Below are 24,865 nucleotides of genomic sequence, written 5' to 3' on the forward strand. Positions count from 1 at the left end.
AGAATTCTGGGCGCCAGCCCCTGTTACCGTCCTGTGCGCCGTGCTACATACATCATGATCGGTCAGGGTGCCACCAGCGTTGGGCCATTTGTCGCAAATGTAATAAAAAAAGACACACTGCTAAAGTTTGCCACTCAGCCTCAAAAGAATCGAAGGAAGCAGGTACAGATGAGATGGACATTGACATTCAGGATGTTTCATTGGGCCAGGCTCCTTGTTGAATGCACAAACTTAATCCGATCTTGGGTAGCCCCCGTTGGCACCAGTTCATTCCCCTACTGGTCAATTCACTACCGATGTTACTTACAAATCAGTCACTCGGCCTCCTACATTTATTGTTGTCAGTGATGCGAGCTCCGCTAACCTTTTTGGATTGGATGCCTTTCAAGCTTTCAATTTTTTCTATCGCAGACATCATACAGTTGGTATCCAAAGACGTTCCTTACCAATCATTGGAATCTTTGACCTCTGACTTTAAGGATATCTTTGAGGATCCGACTTTGAAGCTCACTTAACACTGAAGGCATCGGCAGATCCCCTTGGCTCTCTGCCCTCAGGTAAAAGCAGAGCTAGACCAGCTGACAGCCCTAGGGGTCGTTCTTCCCATTTCTTCTAGTGAGTGGGCTTCCCCCCTCGTTATTGTCAGGAAACCCTCGGGAAAATTACGACTTTGTGGCGATTTCAAGGCCACCATTAATTCCCAATTGGTGGTGGACACCTATCCCTTGCCTCGTTCTGATGAACTGTTTTCCGTCGTGGCAGTAGGCCAATATTTTTCGAAAATCGATCTTTCAGAGGCTTATCATCAGATACCACTTGATGAGGACTCCAAACGGCAGGCGGTCATCAACACCCCATTTGGCCTTTACCAATACCAGCGGTTGGCCTTCGGAATATCCAGTGCCCCAGCGATATTTCAGTGTTATCTTGAGCACGTCACATCGACAATCCCTCATTGTATTAATTACCTGGATGACATAACTGTCACATGCCGTGTCTGTGTATGTGCGGATGGATGTGTGTGTGTGTGTGTGCGAGTGTATACCTGTCCTTTTTTCCCCCTAAGGTAAGTCTTTCTGCTCCCGGGATTGGAATGACTCCTTACCCTCTCCCTTAAAGCCCGCATCCTTTTGTCTTTCCCTCTCCTTCCCTCTTTCCTGATGAAGGTAAGGTAAGTCTTTCCGCTCCTGGGGTTGTAATGACTCCTTACCCTCTCCCTTAAAAGCCACATCCTTTCGTCTTTCCCTCTCCTTCCCTCTTTCCTGATGAAGCAACCGTTGGTTGCGAAAGCTTGAATTTTGTGTGTATGTTTGTGTTTGTTTGTGTGTCTATCAACCTGCCAGCACTTTCGTTTGGTAAGTCACATCATCTTTTATATATATATATATATATATATATATATATATATATATATATATATATATATATATATATATATATACACTCACATGGGAAGTGTTTTATTTAGTTTTTTAAATGTAATCTACAACGGTTCAGAATGTTAAAATTTTTACATGCATTACTTCAAGATCTAATAAAATCGGTTATTTCTTATATAGAAGGCTGTGGATTGTTGTGTTATAAGAGTTAGATTATGTGTTTGTATTGGTAGCACTGTGAAAAATGGTATTGTATCATTTCATAGTATAAACATGCGTTGTATGTCAAAGTGCTAATGTTTTTCAGAGGAAAACTGATGAATAGATTGGTAAATATCTCAAATAATAAAGTATGACGCCGAAATGAAGTAGTTTTAAGAAACTTGTGTTTCATGGTAATAGATTTTCGAATACAGAGAAGTATTGTGTGCAACATGTGGCGTGTGAAGTTACAGACAATGAAATACAGGCAAACTCGTATGTAGAGAAACACCCATTAGTGCTTCGAAAATTAAAATAAATCATTGTGATACACAGTTTCCTCCAAACAAAAGAGATGTTAATGGTGGGTTAGGTTATGTTCTCTAGATTTACACATCCTAACACGGTTGTTAGGTGATGTGTGTGAGCCAGTTAGTTTAGGGGAGAGTGGGGCACATTGAACCATAAAACATATTTCTCCGTGTTACTCATCCAATAATTTTATTACAGAGTTGTGATTATAGATGTTACAGTTTTATCATTCACGTATCAAATGGCCTTATATGACTGCATCGTCATTAATTGTTTTTAAGCTGCACACATTTGATGAAAATTTGATAAATGGTTCATTGAAAGCGTAAATGTACTTTAAACATAATGTTTACATATACTCCACGTGTGAATCATATAATTAAATCAGTAGGCACACAATCATGCAACTTATTTTGTAATTACCAACCATCAGTGGACTCGAAGCTTATTCCAAATTTGAAATATGATTTTCCTTTCTTTGTGACACCACCAGTAGCAGGTCGCGGGAGCTCGTAAAGTGTGTTGCTAGCTGGAACAAAAGCTTCACCCTTTACCTGAGGAAAATAAAACTTCCCTCACATTTTTGCACTTTTTCTCAAAAGTGATACCTGATAGTCTCCTGCGTCATCCTTAAATTTCAAAATCTACCCCACATAGTAAACCAGTGTTTTGTTTTTCAGTTCAAATTTGGTCAAAACAAAATCATCTGTTTCTGGTAATTTGTCCAAGTCTTCAAAGTTGTACTCGGATTCACCAGACGCATACACGTTGGCATCACTCTCTTCATAATGCGCCTCACTAATGTCGTCATCTGATCCCTGCTCATAAAGCTTCCAGTTGATCTTTTTATTGGGATGTTTTGTGGCTTGCAACAAATCTTTCTCTGCTGTATCAGTTGCATTTCAACTTCTTCCTCTCTTACATTTATTGCTCTTCCTTCCATTCTCTGCTTTTGGATATCCTCGAATTATTTCAGGAGAAACTCCATTAGGAAAAGCTGTTTGGGTGTTAAGCACTGCAGATGGTCCTGCTTGCTGCATATCTTGTGACTGGCTGGCATCGACTGAGGCTTGTCCTGTAGATTATGCATCCTTGATATGATGGAGAGAATTGACATCTGAAGTTGCTCTGTTTGCTTCCACGACCCTGTCTGTTACTTCGCTGTCCATAAAGTCTTCATCAGTGAAGATGTCTTCATCAAATGGAAATATTCCACATTTCTTGACAGCCAAACATATGTTAGTGGATGTCATTGATCTGTCCTGAGCAATTTTGACACATACAGCTACATCTTAAATAGTGAGAAGAGTGCCTTTCCTGTGTAGGAGTATTGAATTTAATGCTGAGTAATAAGTTCCCTTGAATGAAGAGAACTCTCCTGCATCTAGAGGCAGCAGTTTGTTTGAGGTATGTGGGTGTATAGTTAGCACAACCACCCCATTTGCTTTTGCTATACCTATTACCTCAGTTGACAGATGGCTTTCATGATTGTCTAAAATTAGAAGCTCAGGATTGTCTTTGCTACTTCTTGATTTGTGGATGACATGGTTCATGACATCCACAAAAAGTTCACTATTCATCCAGCCAGTCTTTGCTGCTAACCCCAGGGTGCCTGTTGGTGCATTACTTATTACATGTTGTTTAAAATGTACTCTAGGAAATATCATTGCTGGGGGTAGGAAAGTACCACCTGCACTAATTATCAACAGGTGGTCATTAAGACACCACATTCCCCACTAGTAGCTTGAGAAATATGTTTTCTTCCTTTTGTGCCACTACCTTTGGAAGCCTATCTGGGACAGTTGAAGTACTGGTGTACTGGTTTCATCCAGAATGGAAACCCTTGTACCATTAGCGACAGCAGGGTATCTCTGGTAAATGTCTTTCAAGTTTTTGAAGAAATTCGAAACAGTATACCGATTAAAGGACGTTGCTCTGGATAAGCTGCAGCCCTCTGGGGTTCGGATAATTAAAATGGGATTTCGTTTCATGAACCCATAGTACCAGTCTACACCAGCCATTCCCCCCGTCCAGTTCTCAGGACATTTCAGACCATTTTTCAAAGCCAGCTCACTTGCTAAGCGCCTACATGTTTTGGTGTCAACACCAAAGAATATCTTAGAAAAATGCAACAAATACTCCACTAATTCTCTCTCCTGTTCCGCAGAAGATACCTTACGATTGTCATAGTTTGGTGTCAGTCTTTCACTGGAACCACATTTAATGTTTTGAACATATCGTCGAATAGTAGGGTAAGGTATTGAATGAGATTTAGCTGCTTGCGAACTGCCATGCCATTATTAAGAACATCTTGTACAGCTTCTTGCATAACATCGTGGTCAGTTTTATCTCTGTCTGTCTTCCTGCGGTATGTACGAACCATCTTCAAACCTGATAATATAAAACAGGACTGCTGAACATCTGTAATTTACAAGCCTTAAATACCTACACATATGTTTTTACCCATGCTGAGGAAACAAAGTACAGAGTGTTTGTATCGGACAATTAAAAGTTTCCTGGGGGACAATGGACGACCCCGGGGTACAATGAACCATGGCTCATTGTGCCCCGGGAGAGCTTGGTTCAATGTGCTCCAACAGTACATATTTCAAACAAAGCTCATGTGAGGTTATGTATGAACATTGTTAATATTTGAAGCTCTATATCATTAAAATACAGTATTGATATTGTTACAATGACTTACTTTCTCTAAAATTTGGTGACAAAGGGCTGAACAAAATTCAATCAATCTACGTCTCCAAAAATTACTTCACTGTTGCAAAACTAACATATCACCACTACAACACTAATGGTGGGAACTAGATCCTGCAGAAAGCAAATGGCAGTCTGTAGGGCAGTACTTTTTGTGACGGCCTTCGTAGCGACAACACTTCGCTGTAGAAACGGCCTACGAAGTCACCGCCACACTTTTAATAGCGGGCCGACCGGTCCGCTGGAACAGTGAACAGAAAGATGAAAACCCAAACACTCGGATTAAATGAAAGTCGGTACTTATCTTTATTAACGACGATACAGAACACAGTGGTGAACATGGTCTACAGAAATCTGTCTAGTTCGAGTCGGAGCGGCTAGGTCAGCGTCGGCTGACGACAAACAACAACACTGCTGCGATGAACACACAACTGACTAGCAGGTACACAATTCGGTGGCGAGTATACAACTGAGCGGTGAATCCAGAACTGTCCTAGCGCTCGCGACTCCAGCGCTTAAGAAGCCAGAAGCCAGCGGTGGCGCGCGCAGACTTGCGGCGATTTCCTGTATCGCTGGCGCTGCTTATGCGGACGGCGTCCGGACTTTGATGCTGCCAACCTTTTGGCAGCGGGCTTGGTTGGCATTACTGGCTAGGATATAACAGTACTGACAACATATTCACAAAGGAAAAAATAATTTACCACCTTATACCGAAAGTATACTACCTGATTCACTGTGCCCCCACGGTTCAGAGTGCCCCACTCTCCCCTAACTCACTTCCCAAAAAAAAAAAAAAAAATACAAAGCCCTGATAACTTCAGCAATTGATAAGTTCAATCGTAAAGGTACTACACAGTATTAAAAACTTTTCCTATTTTACAAAAATGCAGTATATTGCCTGGAATTGGGTTCTAAAGTAATATGATGAAATCCTGATGTAAAATGCAGACTTCTAAAGTAATTTGCTCGTGAAACTCATACAACAATTCCTCCATTGATTCTGGATGGTCAGTTTCCTTTTACAGAAATTTATTTAAATGTCAAGAGTCAAGCACTATTCTGACCCCACCATCATTTTTAATTACTACAATCATAGGATTGTTGTACTAACTGCTACTCCTTTCTATTATCCCCCAACTCTGCAATTTCTCCAACTGCTTCTCAACAACCTTCGTCTTACAAAAAGGACTCCATAAGGCTAAAAGAAAAATGGTTTATGTGGTCTCAGTTTTAACTTACACGTTATTTTTTGCTCTACCTGGCTTGTCACTGAAAATGCTGTTATATTCCCACAGATATCCCTCCAAGTCACTCTTTTCATCACTACTTAAACTGTCTGCTGAGTTAACTTAAACCAATACTAAATGAGAAAAATCTTCACTAACCATCTGGTTATCAAAATACTCATTATCTTCATCTAAATAATTTCTGTCAGTAAATAATTATACTCCTCTTAAATTATTGCTACAATTCTCATCAAACATTGTTTATAATTTAGTTTCACCATGAACACCAGATTTTGGATCAATAAAATTTAACTTAATATTTCACCAATCAAACCTAGCATTAACTTTCAGTATCCAATTCATCTCTAACAACATGTGTTCATTCCAGTCAGTTATTACCAGACATCCTTGCTCAAATACAACATTACTGACAGTAAATGAAATTAATACTTGCTTACTGATTAATTTATGAAGTCCCCATTGGCTCCTTTTACTTTAACACCAGTAATTGAAATTTCAGGATACTGTTCAGTACTCCTTAATCTATCTCTTAACTTACCAGACACACCTCTTACTAGGCTACCAGTGTCCAATAGACAAACTCCCTTCCAGTTGCCTCTAGATATTTCAATACATGGACTACCGAGTATTTCGTGCTTATTACTTCCATCCTCTTCAGCCAATAAATCATCTTCAATATTCCTACAATTTAAATCGGCACCTAATTTCCTAACTTAAGTTGTAAAGTACTTAAAGGTGGCTTACAACTAGAATGTGTGTGTTTAATACTATCACAGTAATCACCTTTTCCAACAGACTCCTCATTCTCTTTCAATACTTTCAGTATCTAATCACTAATTATCTTATCTTGATCCTCATTACTGTAACAACTATGTAATATCTCACTGACCACTATGGATATCAACTGATTTTCATGTACCTGTTTCTTTGATTCCAAATCATCATATCCTTCCATTCTATTACTCATATCATTGTCTGGTACTTCCACATAAACTATACCATCTTTCATTATAAAATACACCAGCACCAGCATCAATAGCATCAAAATACTCATTAGCAACATCATCTGCACCTACATGAACCTCAATTTCAACTACACATGTCTCCACATCACAATCAGTACCAGAAGTACTAGAACTTGTGCCAGCTGGCACATAAACATAATTTAACTTAGGTATCTGATCCTTACTTTCTTCCACATCTTTTTCAGACAATACTGAAAACTCATCATCACAAAATAAGCTATTTAAACCATACTCATCAGCATCTTAATTAATGTTACTATTACCAAACAGAAAACTCCCATCAAATAAGTTAGTCTAATCATCTGAACTAAGATTACAATTATTTTCTACTTTACTAGTATATTCACTCATTTCTGTCAGCATGAAGTCCCAAACTACTTTATAACAATCAACTCTGTTTATCTAGTAATTATTGTGCCTATTGTGGTGTCTGCGAACTGAATTCCACCTTCCTCTCCTGCCTCTAGCCTCATTTCTGTAACCGTTATTCACCTCAAACTGTCAGGCTCGCAATGAGGTGCTTACCTTTTTCCTGATTGTTATTTTCATTAGATCTGTTACCATTTCTTCTTTGTTTACCTCTGCCCTGCTCATTCCTATTATTATTATTATTATGGTTGTGATGGTTGCTTCCAAAATTATTATTACTTCTATTACTGTCATTTCTGTTACTACTGTTCCTGTTGTTGTTCTTCTTCTGCTGGTCTTGTGATGATCCCCATTCTAAAAATTGTTCTCCCAAGCATGATCTAATTTGCCCACATATTTCAGAAATTCCTCATTAGTGTCGTCAGGCTCCACTGAACACAACCAGGTAAAGGCTGCTTCAGTGCATCAATTTGGATTAATTCATCAAATGGTTTACCTAAATGTGCTTAAGTCCTAAGCTGCTTCTCACAAAATTCTCGCATTCTCATATCTCCTTAGCAAAATCTACTTCCATTCAAAAATTCTGATATTATTCATGCCTCATTACTTTCTGACCAAAATTTGTTTAAAAATAATTTTTCAAACCCATCAAATGTCATATCTGTGTTAACATGCTGGTTAGCCAGGATAAAGCTTCTCCATCTAATAATCGCTTAGGAAATTTCACTTTCATTTCTTCTGGCATGCCCGGTGCAAAGCTGCGCACGCACTGATACAAGTAATTGACAGGGTGCAGTTTAAAATCACCCAGATAAATTTTCATAAAAACATTACTACAATTGTTTTGAAACAAGTTATTACCACTATATATGCTACTAAACATATTAGTCTTTAGATTTACAACTTTAGAGTTGATTGTTTAAAGATTAGTTTAACTTCATTCACTTTGCTGTTTACAGAAGAAATTTGTTATGAAACAAGTACAGAAATTAATTTTAGTTCTCGTTAATGAAATTATTTTCAGTTTCAGTATAAGTCTGTATTTTATGCAACTCTGATTTTAGTCTGTCAATTTCGTCAATGACAATGTTGTCTGTTCTTTTTGCTCATTCGTTGACTACGTCAGCACATTTGTTAACTAGCTGCAATTCAGCAACAGTAAAGTTCTTCACACAATCCACTTAAGACTCTACATTGTCTACTCTTTCATTTACACTGTTTATTTGTCTATTTGCCTTATTAACATCTTCCTTAATTGCTTCTAGTTTCTGGTCCATTTTTTGAGACCACTGTCTATGTTCCCGAAATTATTTTCAGTGTCATCTCTCTCTTTTTTTATTTTCCTCTGACAGTTTACTATCTAGTAACTTGGATAATGGTTCCAATAAATTTACCATTTGTTGAGATCCATGGAAAGGTAAAATGATACTACTTGTTGAACGGCAGAGTATATTGTCAACAATCATACAACCTGAATACTTACTGACCGTTAGCATACGATGCAGTTTTTTTTACACATCCCATCTTCTTTCACCACATTGTAATAAAACGTGGTGAAAATGGTTATGTGAAGTTTGGGATGGGTATCGTAGTTTAACACAAGAAAAATAATGTTCAGTCACTAACTAATTATTTCAAACCAAGTTCTGCAACACATTACCAGCAATTAAATAATCCTCCACCTGTAACGTATGTATCTTGTGTAATCTGGGGTGCTGCTTCTTGATGTTGCTGTAGGTTCATTTTGATGTTATTGCATCGTCACATGGATATTAAGTAATGTTCAAAATAAATTGTAATAGTTCATGTTTACGAAGGTGTTTGAATCGCAAGCAAATTGATGGTAAACATACATCATAGAACTTACATCTTCCAGTTATAAAACAAAACAAAGTCTTTCTACATGCTGTTGATTAAAAATTCGACCTACAGCTGAAGTATGGTGGCCTACAAATCACCTCTGCTTATATGGGTTCAAACAAGGACTGTCATTGTTACATATTGAATTTTGCATATAAACAATTAAAGTTTTTACATACATCTCCCAAAATTACATAGAAATTTACACAGATTAAAAGTGAATAATTCCATACATAGACAGGAAAGAATCTGTTTCTATTAAGACTATAACTTGTATGTTTTATCATTGCTACAATGTTTTTCGTTAATTTGTGTATAGTACTGAACTGACTTAAAGAAAAACCATTCTAATATTTTAAAGTGAACAGACTGATTAGTTTTATCGAATGAAAGGCCTAGGTGCAACTAATTAATTTTTGTACAAATAAAGTTTACATTTTTGTATGGTCATAACTACAGTTCTATTAACTAACACCAATTAAAACATGAGTATGATTGATTCTGACAGAAAAATCATCATGTCATATTTTTATTAGGAATTCAAACAATTTCTGGCTTCAAAACACGAAAATAACTGACTCTCTATGACTTGTGAATATTGGAACCATCTCTAATAACACACTACTTCCAATCTTTTTGAAAGTGTCTGAATAGTGGTCGATTACTGAACCATTTAAGTTAACATAACATTTTAGCTGTCTCTCAATTTGGCTTCTGTAAAGGATTTTCTATATAGAAAGCAATATAAAGCCTCACAAAAAGTGCTAACAGAGCCAAGCATGAAAAATTACATTGTTTAATGGTATATTCTGTAAGTCTGCCAAAGCCTCAATTGTGTGGATCACAAAATTCTATTCATCAAACTAAAATAATATGGCATCCCATGTGCTCAGATGGAATCTTAGCTCTATAACAGAAAGCAGAGGGTTTCATTAAAAAACTACATCTCAGGAGTAAAAATAACCTCAGAGTGGGTGAACATAACATGTGGAGAATCGAAGGGATCAGTACTGGGTCGACACTTGTATCCAACCTACATAAATCTTTCATTTACTTTAAAGTCCAATTCAGAAACTGTACCATTTGTCAACAAGATTAGTGTACTAATTGAGCGTCCAAACTCAACCCTAGTTGACACAGCTCAGATGAAAGCTGAACAAGTCTATGAGTGGTTCGCAGCTGACTGTTTAAGTCTTAAGTCATTTTTAACAAGCAGTAATGCTCTCTTAACACCAGAAAGACATTAACGGCTATACACTGAATGCAGCATAGAATGTAAAATTCCTTGGGGTTGAGCTAGATAACAAGTTACAATGACGAGTGCACATGGATAAAGTAATCCAGCATGTCGTGTCATAAGCATCTCTCACTATGTTGATATAAGGAGAAGAGTGTTTCTGCTTCCTGTTGTCTATCTTATGGGACAGTGCAACTAAAGTAAATAAAGTGTGTGTTCAGCAGTGGAAAGTACATACGCACCACTTGTAGAAGCCTTTTTAAGGATACTGGAAATATTACACGCACTTCCAAATGCATTTACTCTTTAACCATTTTTGTGGCTGATAAAATAATTCATTTTCAACAGAACTGTGATACGCACAGTCAAAATATGAGACACAAAAGTAATTTTCATGTGCACAATGCACTCTGGTTGTAAATCCCAGCAATTCAAAAGAAAATTAAAAACATACCTCATTAGCTACTCTTTCTACAAATTATCTGAATGTTTAGCTTCAGGGACTGAAAAGTTCTGTTAGTAACCTGGCAAGTAGGTACTTTTGTAATAAAGCTGTAAGATGAGAAATAAGTTACTGTATATAAATAAGACTCAGTATTTACTGGTAAAAATATTTTCTTTAAAAATACCATTGTAATGCAGTAAATATTTAACTACTGACGTCAGATAAACACCACCTGTGTAGTACAAATGAGGAGCAGGCAGTTGTTTGCAAAGTATCAACCTCCTTACTACCTTATTTGATTAAATTTAGTGGTCTAGGAGTGAATAGCATGAAGCAGTACTGTGATGGTTTACTATTAATACAATATACAGACTAAGATTCTATGATGCCCTTGTCTTATCTTAATGTTTGCCTTGACTCATTTCATTTCCCCAAAGGTTCTCCTTCCTGATGAGATCTACAGTACACAGTGAATGAGTGAATGACAACAATGGAAATTCCTGGGTGGAATAATATATAAAATTAAGGAAAGGCAACCATTTGCCTATAGTTGACTGATGTGTGCTGCATAGAACCATGCAACAGAAACGATTATTTGCACCAGCTTTTGAGCACTTTCTCTTTCTCCAGTGACACACACACACACACACACACACACACACACACACACAACCACCAAAACATATGCACCTGTGGCCAGGAGAGACTAACTGCAAATTATTGATTACTGAGAGCAGTCTCATGTCAGATGCATGTACATGGTAGGAAAGCAAGTTAAATGTAAGGAGGGGTTAGTGATGTAGTGGGGTAGTGTGAGACAGGTCTTTTGGCACATTATTCAGTGGCAGCACACTAATACCAAAGGGGTTCAAAGGGTGGAGTATATAAATGGTAGAGAGAGGGAGGGGTGGGAGAATGAAGGGTGGGGAGGAAAGGAGGGGAAGGTGGAGAAAAGGAGAAAAAGGAAGAAGTGTGAAAAAAGGGGGAGGGAGGCAGGGATTGAGGGAGGGGGAGAGAGAGGTTGACAAAGAATGCCAAATGGGGTTGGGGGCAGGAAGAATGCTGAGTAGTGTGGACAGAAGAAAGGAAAAGATAAGGTGACATGGTGGAAAACAAATTAGCAGAGGTTTAGACTAGGAGGACTGTGAGAATGCAGGATATACCGAAGAAGCAATTACCACCTTTGAAGTTCACAGAAACTTGTGCTAGAAGATGGGTTTGTTTGTTTGTTTTGTTTAAGGCTGCAAAAACAACAAGAGTCATACATGCCAACATCAGAGCTGTAGAAGATGAAGACAAAGAGAGGAGTTAAAAATGACTACATGTTAATCCCAATTGATGGAATAGAAGACAGCTTAAAACAGGAATGAGGAGAAAGGTCTATTAAATCCGCCATAGAGACGTGGAGGTCAGAAACTAAAAATTAAATAGCCTTTGCCATATTGCTATAATGGATAAAAAGTAAAACGAGGTTCACATACCACGCATCTTTTGCTAAAATCACCGATAACTCAGATGGAAAATACAAACAAGATCATAAGTGGTTAAAAAAGGGCTTTCCATCAGGAAATGGCAGACCATCAAAGATTGAGCACAAGGAGTAGAAAGTGGTATGGGAGCACCACTTAACAAATGGCAATGGGCAAAAAGACAATGCCTGTTTATGAAATCTAGCTAAAATGATCTCCTCACAGCAAGAGGCCTGAGAGAAAGTCATCCAAGCTGCTGGTAGGGGCTTAATAACGTGGAGCTTGTTCCCATGAAGGGAGGACAAGTGGTGATGCCAAAGTGACACCACCTGCCAACAAACGACAACACAGAGATCATCAAAGGCAATCTAAGAACTAGCAGGTTGAGGTACAAGGACTGCAGCCTTGGCAGCAGCATCTGCAGCCTCATTTCCTGTCAGACTGATGTGATCAGGAACCCACATAAACATCACAGAGGGTCCTTCTAGAGTGAGCAAGTGATGGCTTTTCTGGGCTTACTGCACTAAGGGATGGATGGTGTACAGCACACAGAGGCTTTGAAGGGGACAGAGAGTTGGAGTAGATGACACAATTGAAAAGCCTGTGTCACTGGATGTACTGCATGGCCTGATACAGGGTGAAGAGCTCTGCTGTAAATGCTGCACAGTGTTCCAGAAGCTGACACTGAAAAATGTCAGTGCCAATGATGAAGCCATGCCCAAAACAACGATCAGTATGAGAGCCATCAGTCTACGAAAAGTTACTATCATGAAGTCCCATGCGATGGTAGTGAAACTGAAGGTGATAGAATGAGGCTGGACTAATGTCCTTAGGAAGTAAATGAAGGCCAAGGTGAACACGGGGAGCTGCATGAAGCTTAAGTGGTGAGAGGGTTACATCTATCAGGAAAGTTGCAGGTAGTATGAAGTTAAGCTGCTGGAGCATGAGCCATAAGAGAAATCCAGGAGATAACAGAGAAGAGGGATCTGCCCCATAATGGCAATCAAAGGAGTCATGGAAGAATGAGGAATAGTATGGGTGGCCATCCACGGCAAACAAATGAGATGCATATCTGCTAAGGAGAAAGTCACGGCAGTAGGACAGCAGTTGTTTGGCAGCTTCTGCATACAGACTCTCAAATGGGCTAGCTAAAAGGTGCCAGTGGCCAAGTGGATGCCATAATTGTGGATAGTATTGAGACAGCAGAAGAGAGACAGACATGCAGATGCATAAACAGTACACCCATACTCTAGTTTCAAATGGACAAGGGACAACTACAAATGAAGGAGGGTGGTTCAATCTGCTCCCCAAGAAGTACCACTGAGAATATGTAGGACAGTGATGGACCATGTACAGTGGGCTACCAGGTAACATGTGTGGGAGGACCAAGAAAATTTCCCTTCCAGCATGAGCCCCAGGACTTTCATAGATTCAATGAACAGAAGAGAAAGAGGCCCAAGATGTAATGACAGTGGAAGAAACAAATTGCGCAACCAGGAATTCATTCAAATGGTTTTGTCACTGGAAAAATGAAAGCCAAATTCAATGCTCCATGAGTAAAGACAATCCAGACAGTGCTGAAGATGCTGCTCACTGAGACAGGTATGGACAGAACTGCAATAGATGACAAAATCATCAACGAAAAGGGAGCCGGAGGTGCTGGCGGGAGACAGGCCATTATAGAGTTAGTGGGGATAGTAAAGAGGATGACGCTCAGAACAGAATCCTGAGGCACACTGCTTCCCTGAATAAAGGTGTCCACATGCACCTAGAAAACTTGCTCTTTTAAAAATTCCTGAAGGAAACAGGGAAGACGGCCACAGAAGACCCATGTGTACAGGTACGGAGGATACCAGTCCTCCAGCAGGTGTCGTACGCTTTCTCCAAATCGAGAAACATGGCCACAGTCTGGAATTTCCACAGATAATCACTCATAACATGGGTGGACAAAGTGATGAAATGGTCGACTGCAGAAGGGCGTGCTCAACAACCACACTGTGCAGTGTAGATCTTGGTCCCAGAGAGCCGTTGGAGGTTGGCCCACATGATGGAAGAGGGAGTGAATGAAATCCAGCTAGCTTCTTTGCTATCCTGAAGTGCACTGTAAATTGCAAGACTCGAGCCGTCTAACCAGCTAGGCATGAATCATGCGTTCCATCACCTTGCAAACACAGCTGGTGAGAGAAATGGGGCAACAGCTAGAAGGAAGGTGTTTGTCCTCGCCGGGCTTAGGTACGGTTATCACAGTGACTTCATGCCAGCGTCTGGGAAACTCCCCCTCCACCTAGATGTGGTTGTACGTATGAAGCTGAAAGTGCTTGACTGCAAGAGAATGGTGGTGCAACATCTGAATGGGAACATCATCTGGCCCTGGAACGGAGAGTCAGGATGAAGTGAGAGCATGATCTAGCTCCCTCATAGTAAAGGCAGCTTTGTAGAACTCAAGCTTCTGAGAAGAGAAGGGTATTGCCAAGGCTCTTCCACTTGTTTCCAATGTAGCAAGCCAGGGTGATAGTGGGAGGAGCTCTGCAAAATGGTGGCCCAGGGTGATGTAGATATCAGTAGGGTCCACCATGACATCGTCTATTACTGTCAGGCTAGAAATTGAGGAATGGGTCTCGGTCCCAGAGAGCCGTCGGAGATTGGCCCACACGATGGAAGAGGGAGTGGAATTGTTAAAACAACTAGTGAATGAAATCCAGCTGGTGTTTTTGCTATCCTGAAGAATGCAACAACACTGTGCACAATATTGCTTATAATGAATGCAGTTTGCTATCAAGGGATGATGGTTCAAAATGCATAGAGCACCTCTCTGCAAGCGAATTGCATTGCATCATGCCTCAAGTCCATTAAGGGACCGGGACACATCATGGTAAAGAGGAAGTGTGAGGAATGAAACGTTCTGTGGCTGTAAGAGTAATGTTTGTAATATATTCTACCTGGTCATTGCAACTGGGGAAATACTGTTCATCAAAGATCACCATGGAGGAGTAAAGCCTCCAGTCAGCCTTAGTAAGCTGCCATATGGGGGTGCGCATAGGTGGGGTAGGAGTCAGCAAACAGGTAGAACAAGGAAATGATCACTCAAGTATGTGTCAGAGAGAATGGACCACTCGAGATGATGGGCAAGCTGGGCAGTGTAGACGGATAGATCCAAATATGAATAGGTGTGGTTGGAGTCTGAAAGGAATGTGGGTACTCCTGCGTTAAGGCAGAAGAGGTTAAGTTGACTGAGAGGGTCAGCCAAGATGGCATCTCTCAGACAGGTTCTGGCAGAACCCCAGAGAGGATGGTGCACGTTGAAGTCACCAAACAGCAGAAAGGGGTGAGATATCTGCCCAATAAGCTGAAGGAAGTTTGCCCTGGTGACATCGAATGATGGAGGGATGTAAACGGTACAAAGGGAAAAGGTCAAGAGAGGAAGGAAAAGGTGAATTGCAACAGCTTGAATGGAACGTCGTCCTCAGGGGGGAGGTCAAAATGGACTGAGATGAAATGCAAGAACTCAAAGCGACTGTGAGGGGACAATTTTGTTTCCTGAAGGCAGAGAACAAGTGGACACCGTGATTCTAAGAGCAGCCATAACTCCTTTTTGGCAGCACAGTCGCTATTGCAGTTAATGCAGAGAGAAGAAGCAGGCAGACAGTCACCCTCATCAGCATCCCTAACACAGGTTACACATTTGGCTATGTGTTGACAGGACTCTCGAAGTGTGCTTGTAATTATTACTGTGAATGCTTCATTGTAGGAGAGTCGTGACAAGGAAAAAAATAAAGGGGTGTCACCTCGACAGCTGCCGAGTGCCAGCCTTTGAAGACTTGCTACTATAGGTCATAGAGGCAGGAGGACCCTGCTCCTTAAGGTCTACGAAGTGTTGGCATTCTTCTGCTATCGACCTGTCCAGGGCAGAAAAACAGTTGGTGGTGCACACCAGCGGCACAGAGGTCGGCCGGGTGAGGATACCACGTGGTGACACCATCAAAGAGGATCTTCCAGTCAGCAAAGGAGAAGACCGTTTGCTTTTGTTTGACATCTTGGAGCCTTTCCAGTTGGCTGAGGAAGACTCAGATATTGGTTGGCTGGAGGGATATAAGAAGTCACCACAGGAGTATTCCTTCTGTCCTTTCCAGCCTGCTGGTTCTGTAGCTGGTGAATTTGCCCCATGAGGCGAAAGTCTGGTGGTGTGTTGCCCAGCTGGAGGAGGAGATGGGGATGCTACCATGACACTGGGCGATTTCACAACAGTGGTGCTAAATTTGAGGTCGCATGTCTACATGGCCATGTCCTTCATGGAGCGAGATGTAAGAAAAATAGTACTATAAGTGTCAGACGATAGAACACGTGGTTTCTGACTAGCCAACAACTTGAAAGTGACCAGGTAAGGCACTTTTTCCTGCACCCAGGTCTCCTGGACTACTTACTCATCGAGATACGTGGGACAATGACAGGAGGAGGCAGCACAGTCGCTATTGCAGTTAATGCAGAGAGAAGAAGCAGGCAGGCAGTAACCTTCATGAGCATCCCTAACACAGGTTACACATTTGGCTATGTGTTGACAGGACTTTCGAAGTGTGCTTGTAATTATTACACTGGTAGCAACAAGACATCTGTTCTGCTCAAGATCCAGATCACAAGGAAGTGAAGCAGCTGAGTTCTGCACTGCAGAGTCCTCCAGAGTCCACATACTTGACCTATATCTCACGCTCGCTATTGGATAAAACCAATGGCATGAATTTGCTAGCAATTTCAGCAGAGAGCTCAGGGCATCTCTTGTCAGCAGCTTTAAATGGACAGAACTGCCTCAGTTCTGAAAGGCAGGCAACTTGTGTCACATAAGCACACCGGAAGTTGCTCTGGGAGAAAACATGTAAAGATCTGACTGTGACCTTTGAAACAAATTTTTTTTAAATTCTTTGACTGGCTGCCAACCTGTACATTACCTCTTATATGCTCCTTCATCTGAATTACTTTTGTCTTGTTGTACAACCACTCAGTTATGTATCCAAAGACCTACCTCACACTACCCTGCTACCACCTCTTCACCTCATGCATCCTTTCCTAGCCCCTTCCCACCTGCATCTGACAGGGAAATGCTCTCAGTAATCAGTGATCAACAGTTGTCTCACCATGAGTGCGGGTGTGTATTTGTGGGTGTCTGTGTGGTTGTATATGTGAATGTGTATACCTTCACTATAGAAAGAGCAAGAGCTTCAATGAATGAATGAATGAACAGATAGGGAAATGAATTCAACAATATCATACCAATGAGGGATCAAAGCCAGGACAGTTATGGCGGGTACCAGCCAGTCCGCATTTGCTGGGATCCACATCTTGCAGACGACAGTCTTTCCCACACCATACTTGTGAATTCTGTATTTTTTTGTTCTGCAAGAGGCTCTGGATGTTGGTATTCCCTGTGAAGACATTGGAGCCTCACCTCTGGACAGCTGCACTTTCCTACGAAACCAATATGTAAGTTGGTGAACCACTGAAGTTCCTTACACTTGCACCTAAAGACGATAAGCAGCTGCCTCATGGAAAAATTGTGCAGTGGCCACAACAACATATGCTGCACTTCCTGAGAAACTTTCAAACTAATAAAGATGTTCTTTACAATTTCCTATTGTGCAGTGTGATTAACCACTGCATGTTGTGTGAAATAAATACTTTTCTCACACAATATTTCAAATAGTGCAGGACCGTCTCTACTACAGTCTACATATCCATAGTAAAATGTGTACAGCTGTAGTGCTCTGAAAGAATGTGCACTAAAAGAACAGCATTTAGTTTCTTTTGTAGCTGATCCCAACAATGGAACCTGCTATATGTCATCGAGAGTTGGTATGTACTTGTCAAATTCGATAATAATCATACTGTTCTGTAAAATAGTGAGGTACGTCAAGAACATATTTCCTGTGAAGGGCTGAAGAAATCGTAGGGAACAAATAATAACATAGTATGAAGAAAATTATAATGGGACCTTGCAGCTTACATAAATGATGTAGTATGATTATGTTATTGTGGAGCCCACATGTAAACACATTTGTGTTTTTGTGAATTAAATTTAATTATAGTGCAACATAACAGTACATAAAACTACATTTAAAGTGCACACATATGTACTTCTTTACTGACTTGTGTCTACTACAAATTTGTAAAATGATGCAAGGACAAAACTAAATATACTTTATATTACCATATCACAATAAATATACTTCATATTACACTACCATTTTGTTTGCCTCTTCATGAATCTCATTGTGTGGGTCCAAACAAAGATTTTATAAAAATAATTGCGAAAAGGCAAATCCAAAACTAAGAAAAAGCCAATTATAAATAATTGGCCTCTTTGTATTTTGAATTATATTACTTATATTCTGAAAATAGATGATCACAGGGAATAAATCTTACTCCGTATTTAGTGGTGAAACATTTGGCTTTGGAGCAAGTTGCACTCTGCGTGAAGCTCTGTTGAACAATTTCAAAAGAAATATTACTTCTTCCCTTCCTTTTGGATTCGGAGGTTCTGGAACCTCCAGCAATTTCACAGAGCTTTGTTCGCTACTCGGGCTCGTCTGAGTTTGCTGCTGAGACTGCTGTAAAAACACAAAAAAAGCCATTTCATTCATTCTTAGAATGCACTAATTGGCTGTATGTTTTTATCAATACATTTTTGTGTATTTAACTTCATACAGAATGGCAACAGTTTGTTTAAGTTGTTTCAAACAAAACACAGGCTCAGAGCTAAAACATGCACTGCTACATTTTAAGACAAAAATTGTAGTACTGATGTGATAGTCAAACTATGTAAGATAAGAGCAAAGTCCTAAATAAACAATAGGGTAGCACAATCATTCTAATATGACATACAAGCATGAAGTTTCTGTATGGTTGCTACTGAATAATTCAGATGGTACCAGAAAAACTTATAATGAAATAACAGCTCAAAGTTGCAAATAAAATTAAAAGTGGATGACCTAAGGGTGGGTTGTTGTGCTCTCAGTTAGAAGACTGGTTTGATGCAGCTCCCGGTGCTAGTCTATCCTTTGCAAGTCTCATCATCTCTGTTGTGTTTACTGCAACCTATATCCAACAGAACATGCTTACTATATTTGTGCCTAAGTGTTACTCCACAATTCCCCATGTCACCAAATTTGTTATTCCTTGGTGCCTCAGTATCTCCTAATTAGCCTCACCATCCGTCCCCAGTTCCCTTCCTCAGAACACCAACCTTCCAGCAGAAGAAAGAACAGCCACAAATAATCTCAAAAGAAACCCTAACCTAATCATCCTACGTGCAGACAAAGGTTCCACCATTGTTGTTATGAATCGCAGTGGTTACCTAGCAGAAGCCCTCAGTCAATCGTCTGACTCCTCCACCTATGAACTCTGCCAGAGTGATCCCATCTGGGAGTCCAACACAAACTCTAATCCCTGCTTAAAGCCTGAAGCCCTTCCCAGAACAGCCCCTGAATCCATTTTGCTCCTCCCCCCTATGACACCCCATACAACAGCCTTCTATATGCTCCCCAAAATTCACAATCTTTGATGCCCCACTGTGGCTGGTTATTGTGCCCCCACTGAAAGAATTTCATCCCTCATTGCCCATAACCTAGCCTCCCATGTAAAGACATCAACCACTTCCTTCACCGACTCTCCACCGTGCCCACACCTTTTTACCTCCTGGATTCCTGCTCGTCACAACTGACACCACATCCCTATACACCAACATCCCTCATGTGCATGCTCTTACCACTATTGAACGTTACCTTCCCCAACGTTCTTCAGACTCCAAACCCACTATCTCATTCCTCATACACCTTACTAACTTTATCCTAACCCACAACTACTTCTACATCTACATCTACATCTACATTTATACTCCGCAAGCCACCCAACGGTGTGTGGCGGAGGGCACTTTACATGCTACTGTCATTACCTCCCTTTTCTGTTCCAGTCGCGTATGGTTCGGGGGAAGAACGACTGTCTGAAAGTCTCCGTGCGCACTCAAATCTCTCTAATTTTACATTCGTGATCTCCTCGGGAGGTATAAGTAGGGGGAAGCAATATATTCAATACCTCATCCAGAAACGCACCCTCTCGAAACCTGGCGAGCAAGCTACACCGTGATGCAGAGCGCCTCTCTTGCAGAGTTTGCCACTTGAGTTTGCTAAACATCTCTGTAATGCTATCACGGTTACCAAATATCCCTGTGACGAAACGCGCCGCTTTTCTTTGGATCTTCTCTATCTCATCCGTCAACCCGATCTGGTACGGATCCCACACTGTTGAGCAATACTCAAGTATAGGTCAAACGAGTGTTTTGTAAGCCACCTCCTTTGTTGATGGACTACATTTTCTAAGGACTCTCCCAATGAATCTCAACCTGATACCCGCCTCACCAACAATTAATTTTATGTGATCATTCCACTTCAAATCGTTCCGCACACATACTCCCAGATATTTTAGAGAAGTAACTGCTACCAGTGTTTGTTCCGCTATCATATAATCATACAATAAAGGATTCTTCTTTCTATGTATTCGCAATACATTACATTTATCTATGTTAAGGGTCAGTTGCCACTCCCTGCACCAAGTGCCTATCCGCTGCACATCTTCCTGCATTTCGCTACAATTTTCTAATGCTGCAACTTCTCTGTATACTACAGCATCATCCGCGAAAAGCCGCATGCAACTTCCGACACTATCTACTAGGTCATTTATATATATTGTGAAAAGCAATGGTCCCATAACACTCCCCTGTGGCATGCCTGAGGTTACTTTAACGTCTGTAGACGTCTCTCCATTGATAACAACATGCTGTGTTCTGTTTGCTAAAAACTCTTCAATCCAGCCACACAGCTGGTCTGATATTCCGTAGGCTCTTACTTTATTTATCAGACGACAGTGCGGAACTGTATCGAATGCCTTCCGGAAGTCAAGGAAAATAGCATCTACCTGGGAGCCTGTATCTAATATTTTCTGGGTCTCATGAACAAATAAAGCGAGTTGGGTCTCACACGATTGCTGTTTCCGGAATCCATGTTGATTCCTAGAGAGTAGATTCTGGGTTTCCAAAAACGACATGATACTCGAGCAAAAACCATGTTCTAAGATTCTACAACAGATCGACGTCAGAGATATAGGTGTATAGTTTTGTGCATCTGTTCGACGACCCTTCTTGAAGACTAGGACTACCTGTGCTCTTTTCCAATCATTTGGAACCTTCCGTTCCTCTAGAGACTTGCGGTACACGGCTGTCAGAAGGGGGTCAAGTTCTTTCACGTACTCTGTGTAGAAACGAATTGGTATCCCATCAGGTCCAGTGGACTTTCCTCTGTTGAGTGATTCCAGTTGCTTTGCTATTCCTTGGACACTTATTTCGATGTCAGCCATTTTTTCGTTTGTGCGAGGATTTAGAGAAGGAACTGCAGTGCGGTCTTCCTCTGTGAAACAGCTTTGGAAAAAGGTGTTTAGTATTTCAGCTTTACGCATGTCATCCTCTGTTTCAATGCCATCATCATCCCGGAGTGTCTGGATATGCTGTTTCAAGCCACTTACTGATTTAACGTAAGACCAAAACTTCCTAGGATTTTCTGTTAAGTCGGTACATAGAATTTTACTTTCGAATTCACTGAACACTTCATGCATAGCTCTCCTTACGCTAACTTTGACGTCGTTTAGGTTCTGTTTGTCTGAGAGGTTCTGGATGCATGAGTGAAGCTCTCTTTGCTTTCGCAGTAGCTTCCTAACTTTGTTGTTGAACCACGGTGGGTTTTTCCCATCCCTCACAGTTTTACTCGGCACGTACCTGTCTAAAATGCATTTTACAATTGCCTTAAACTTTTTCCATAAACACTCAACATTGTCAGTGTCGGAACAGAAATTTTCGTTTTGATCTGTTAGGTAGTCTGAAATCTGCCTTCTATTACTCTTGCTAAACAGATAAACCTTCCTCCCTTTTTTTATATTCCTATTAACTTCCATATTCAGGGATGCTGCAACGGCCTTATGATCACTGATTCCCTGTTCTGCACATACAGAGTCGAAAATTTCGGGTCTGTTTGTTATCAGTAGCTCCAAGATGTTATCTCCACGAGTCGGTTCTCTGTTTAATTGCTCGAGGTAATTTTCGGATAGTGCACTCAGTATAATGTCACTCGATGCTCTGTGCCTACCACCCATCCTAAACACCTGAGTGTCCCAGTCTATATCTGGTAAATTGAAATCTCCACCTAAGACTATAACATGCTGAGAAAATTTATGTGAAATGTATTCCAAATTTTCTCTCAGTTGTTCTGCCACTAATGCTGCTGAGTCGGGAGGTCAGTAAAAGGAGCCAATTATTAACCTAGCTCGGTTGTTGAGTGTAACCTCCACCCATAATAATTCACAGGAACTATCCACTTCTACTTCACTACAGGATAAACTACTACTAACAGCGATGAACACTCCACCACCGGTTGCATGCAATCTATCCTTTCTAAACACCGTCTGTACCTTTGTAAAAATTTCGGCAGAATTTATCTCTGGCTTCAGCCAGCTTTCTGTACCTATAACGATTTCAGCTTCGGTGCTTTCTCTCAGTGCTTGAAGTTCCAGTACTTTACCAATGCAGCTTTGACAGTTTACAATTACAATACCGATTGCTGCTTGGTCTCCGCATGTCCTGACTTTGCCCTGCACCCTTTGAGGCTGTTGCCCTTTCTGTACTTTCCCAAGGCCATCTAACCTAAAAAACCGCCCAGTCCACGCCACACAACCCCTGCTACCCGTGTAGCCGCTTGCTGCGTGTAGTGGACTCCTGATCTATCCAGCGGAACCCGAAACCCGACCACCCTATGGCGCAAGTCGAGGAATCTGCAGCCCACATGGTCGCAGAACCGTCTCAGCCTCTGATTCAGACCCTCCACTCGGCTCTGTACCAAAGGTCCGCAGTCAGTCCTGTCGACGATGCTGCAGATGGTGAGCTCTGCTTTCATCCCACTAGCGAGACTGGCAGTCTTCACCAAATCAGATAGCCGCCGGAAGCCAGAGAGGATTTCCTCCGATCCATAGCGACACACATCATTGGTGCCGACATGAGCGACCACCTGCAGATGGGTGCACCCTGTACCCTTCATGGCATCCGGAAGGACCCTTTCCACATCTGGAATGACTCCCCCCCGGTATGCACACGGAGTGCACATTGGAAGGGAAGGTATATGAGCAAATCTGAGGCACAGCCATCAGCACCTGCATGGCACTCTCCTACGCCAAACCAAAACACCAAATCCCTAGTCTGGTTCAGGTTCATAACCTTCGTGATCTTGATTCAGGGCCAGACACCCTACCTTCATTCATTCACAACCTCAATGCCTTTTCTCAAGTTTTCCTCCTCAACCCAACTTGCCACCTTCCCAGATGTTGACCTCGTCCTCTCTGATGGCTCCATCCATACCACAGCCCATATTAAACCCATCAACCACCAACAATACCTGCATTTTTCACACCAAAAAGTCACTCCCATATAGCCTGGCTATCTGAGGACAGCGTATCTGTAGTGACAAAAATTCCCTTACTCAGTATGCTGAGGATCTCATTGAGACCTTCACCAACAGGCACTACCCCCAGCCCTAGTCCACAAACAGATATCCCATACCATTTCCCCTCCATAGCCACAATCCTTCCACCATCCCCAAGAACTGACCATAAAGGAGTGTCCCCTTCATCACCCCGAACTGGAACAACCGAATCACATACTTTGCCAGGGCTCTGATTATTTACCATCGTGCCCTGAAATGAGGGACTTCCTACCTGAGATCTTCCCACACCACCTAAAGTGGTGTTCTGTCACTCAGCCAACCTCCACATCCATCCATCCCAAAAGGTTCGTATCCTTATGGAGGACCAAGCTGCAAAACCTGCCCAATCCACCCACCCAGCACTTCCTACTCCAGACCTGTCACAGGTTTATCCTACCCCATCAGGAGCCAGGCCACCTGTGAAAGGAGCCATGTCAGTTACCTCTCTGCTGCAATCACCGCACAGCTTTTTATATTAGTATGATTACCAACCAGATTTCCACCAGGAGCTACAGCCACTGCCAAACTGGGGGTAAGAGCAAAGTAGACCACCCTGTAGCAAAGCATGGAGCTAAACATAAGACACTCGATTTTAATGGCTGCTCCACAACCTGAACCATCTGTATCCTTCTCTCCACCACCAGTTCTCCTGAACTGCACAGATGGAAGTTGTCCTTACAACACATTCTCTGCTCCCATACATATTTTCTCAACTTACAGTAACATACTGTCCCCACGCCCCTCACCCAACAGTTTCCATCCCCATCCCCATTCTCATCTCCTAACCTGTTTATTTGCAGACCCTCTGCCAACACATCTGCCTATCTTTCCTCACTCCTCTCCTTTTTCTTTTGCTCCTTTTTTCCCCACCCCCTTGCCCCCCAAACCTCATGGCCCTGTAACTGTTGACAGTGTAGACCCTGCACACTCCCCCAGACAGCATTTGTCTCTCCCCCCATCCATACCCTGCTAGCCCTTCCTCTTCCCCTTCCCCTTCCCCTTCCCCTACCCCTTCCCCTTCCCAACCCCCACCAGATCTCTGCTT

General features: G+C 41.4%; 1 protein-coding gene across 1 annotated transcript in view; it reads right to left on the bottom strand.

The window, feature by feature from the left end:
* The window catches only part of LOC126237515 (F-box/WD repeat-containing protein 10-like), a 679,603-nt gene that overhangs the window by 324,033 nt on the left and 330,705 nt on the right, over positions 1 to 24,865 (bottom strand). Inside the window, exon 7 of the mRNA XM_049947683.1 lies at positions 18,668 to 18,852. Within this exon, the coding sequence (XP_049803640.1) occupies positions 18,668 to 18,852 (185 nt within the window). The remainder of the gene's footprint in view (positions 1 to 18,667; positions 18,853 to 24,865) is intronic.

This window comes from Schistocerca nitens, chromosome 2, assembly GCF_023898315.1.
Source record: "Schistocerca nitens isolate TAMUIC-IGC-003100 chromosome 2, iqSchNite1.1, whole genome shotgun sequence".
In the NCBI taxonomy this organism is placed as follows: Eukaryota; Metazoa; Arthropoda; class Insecta; order Orthoptera; family Acrididae; genus Schistocerca; species Schistocerca nitens.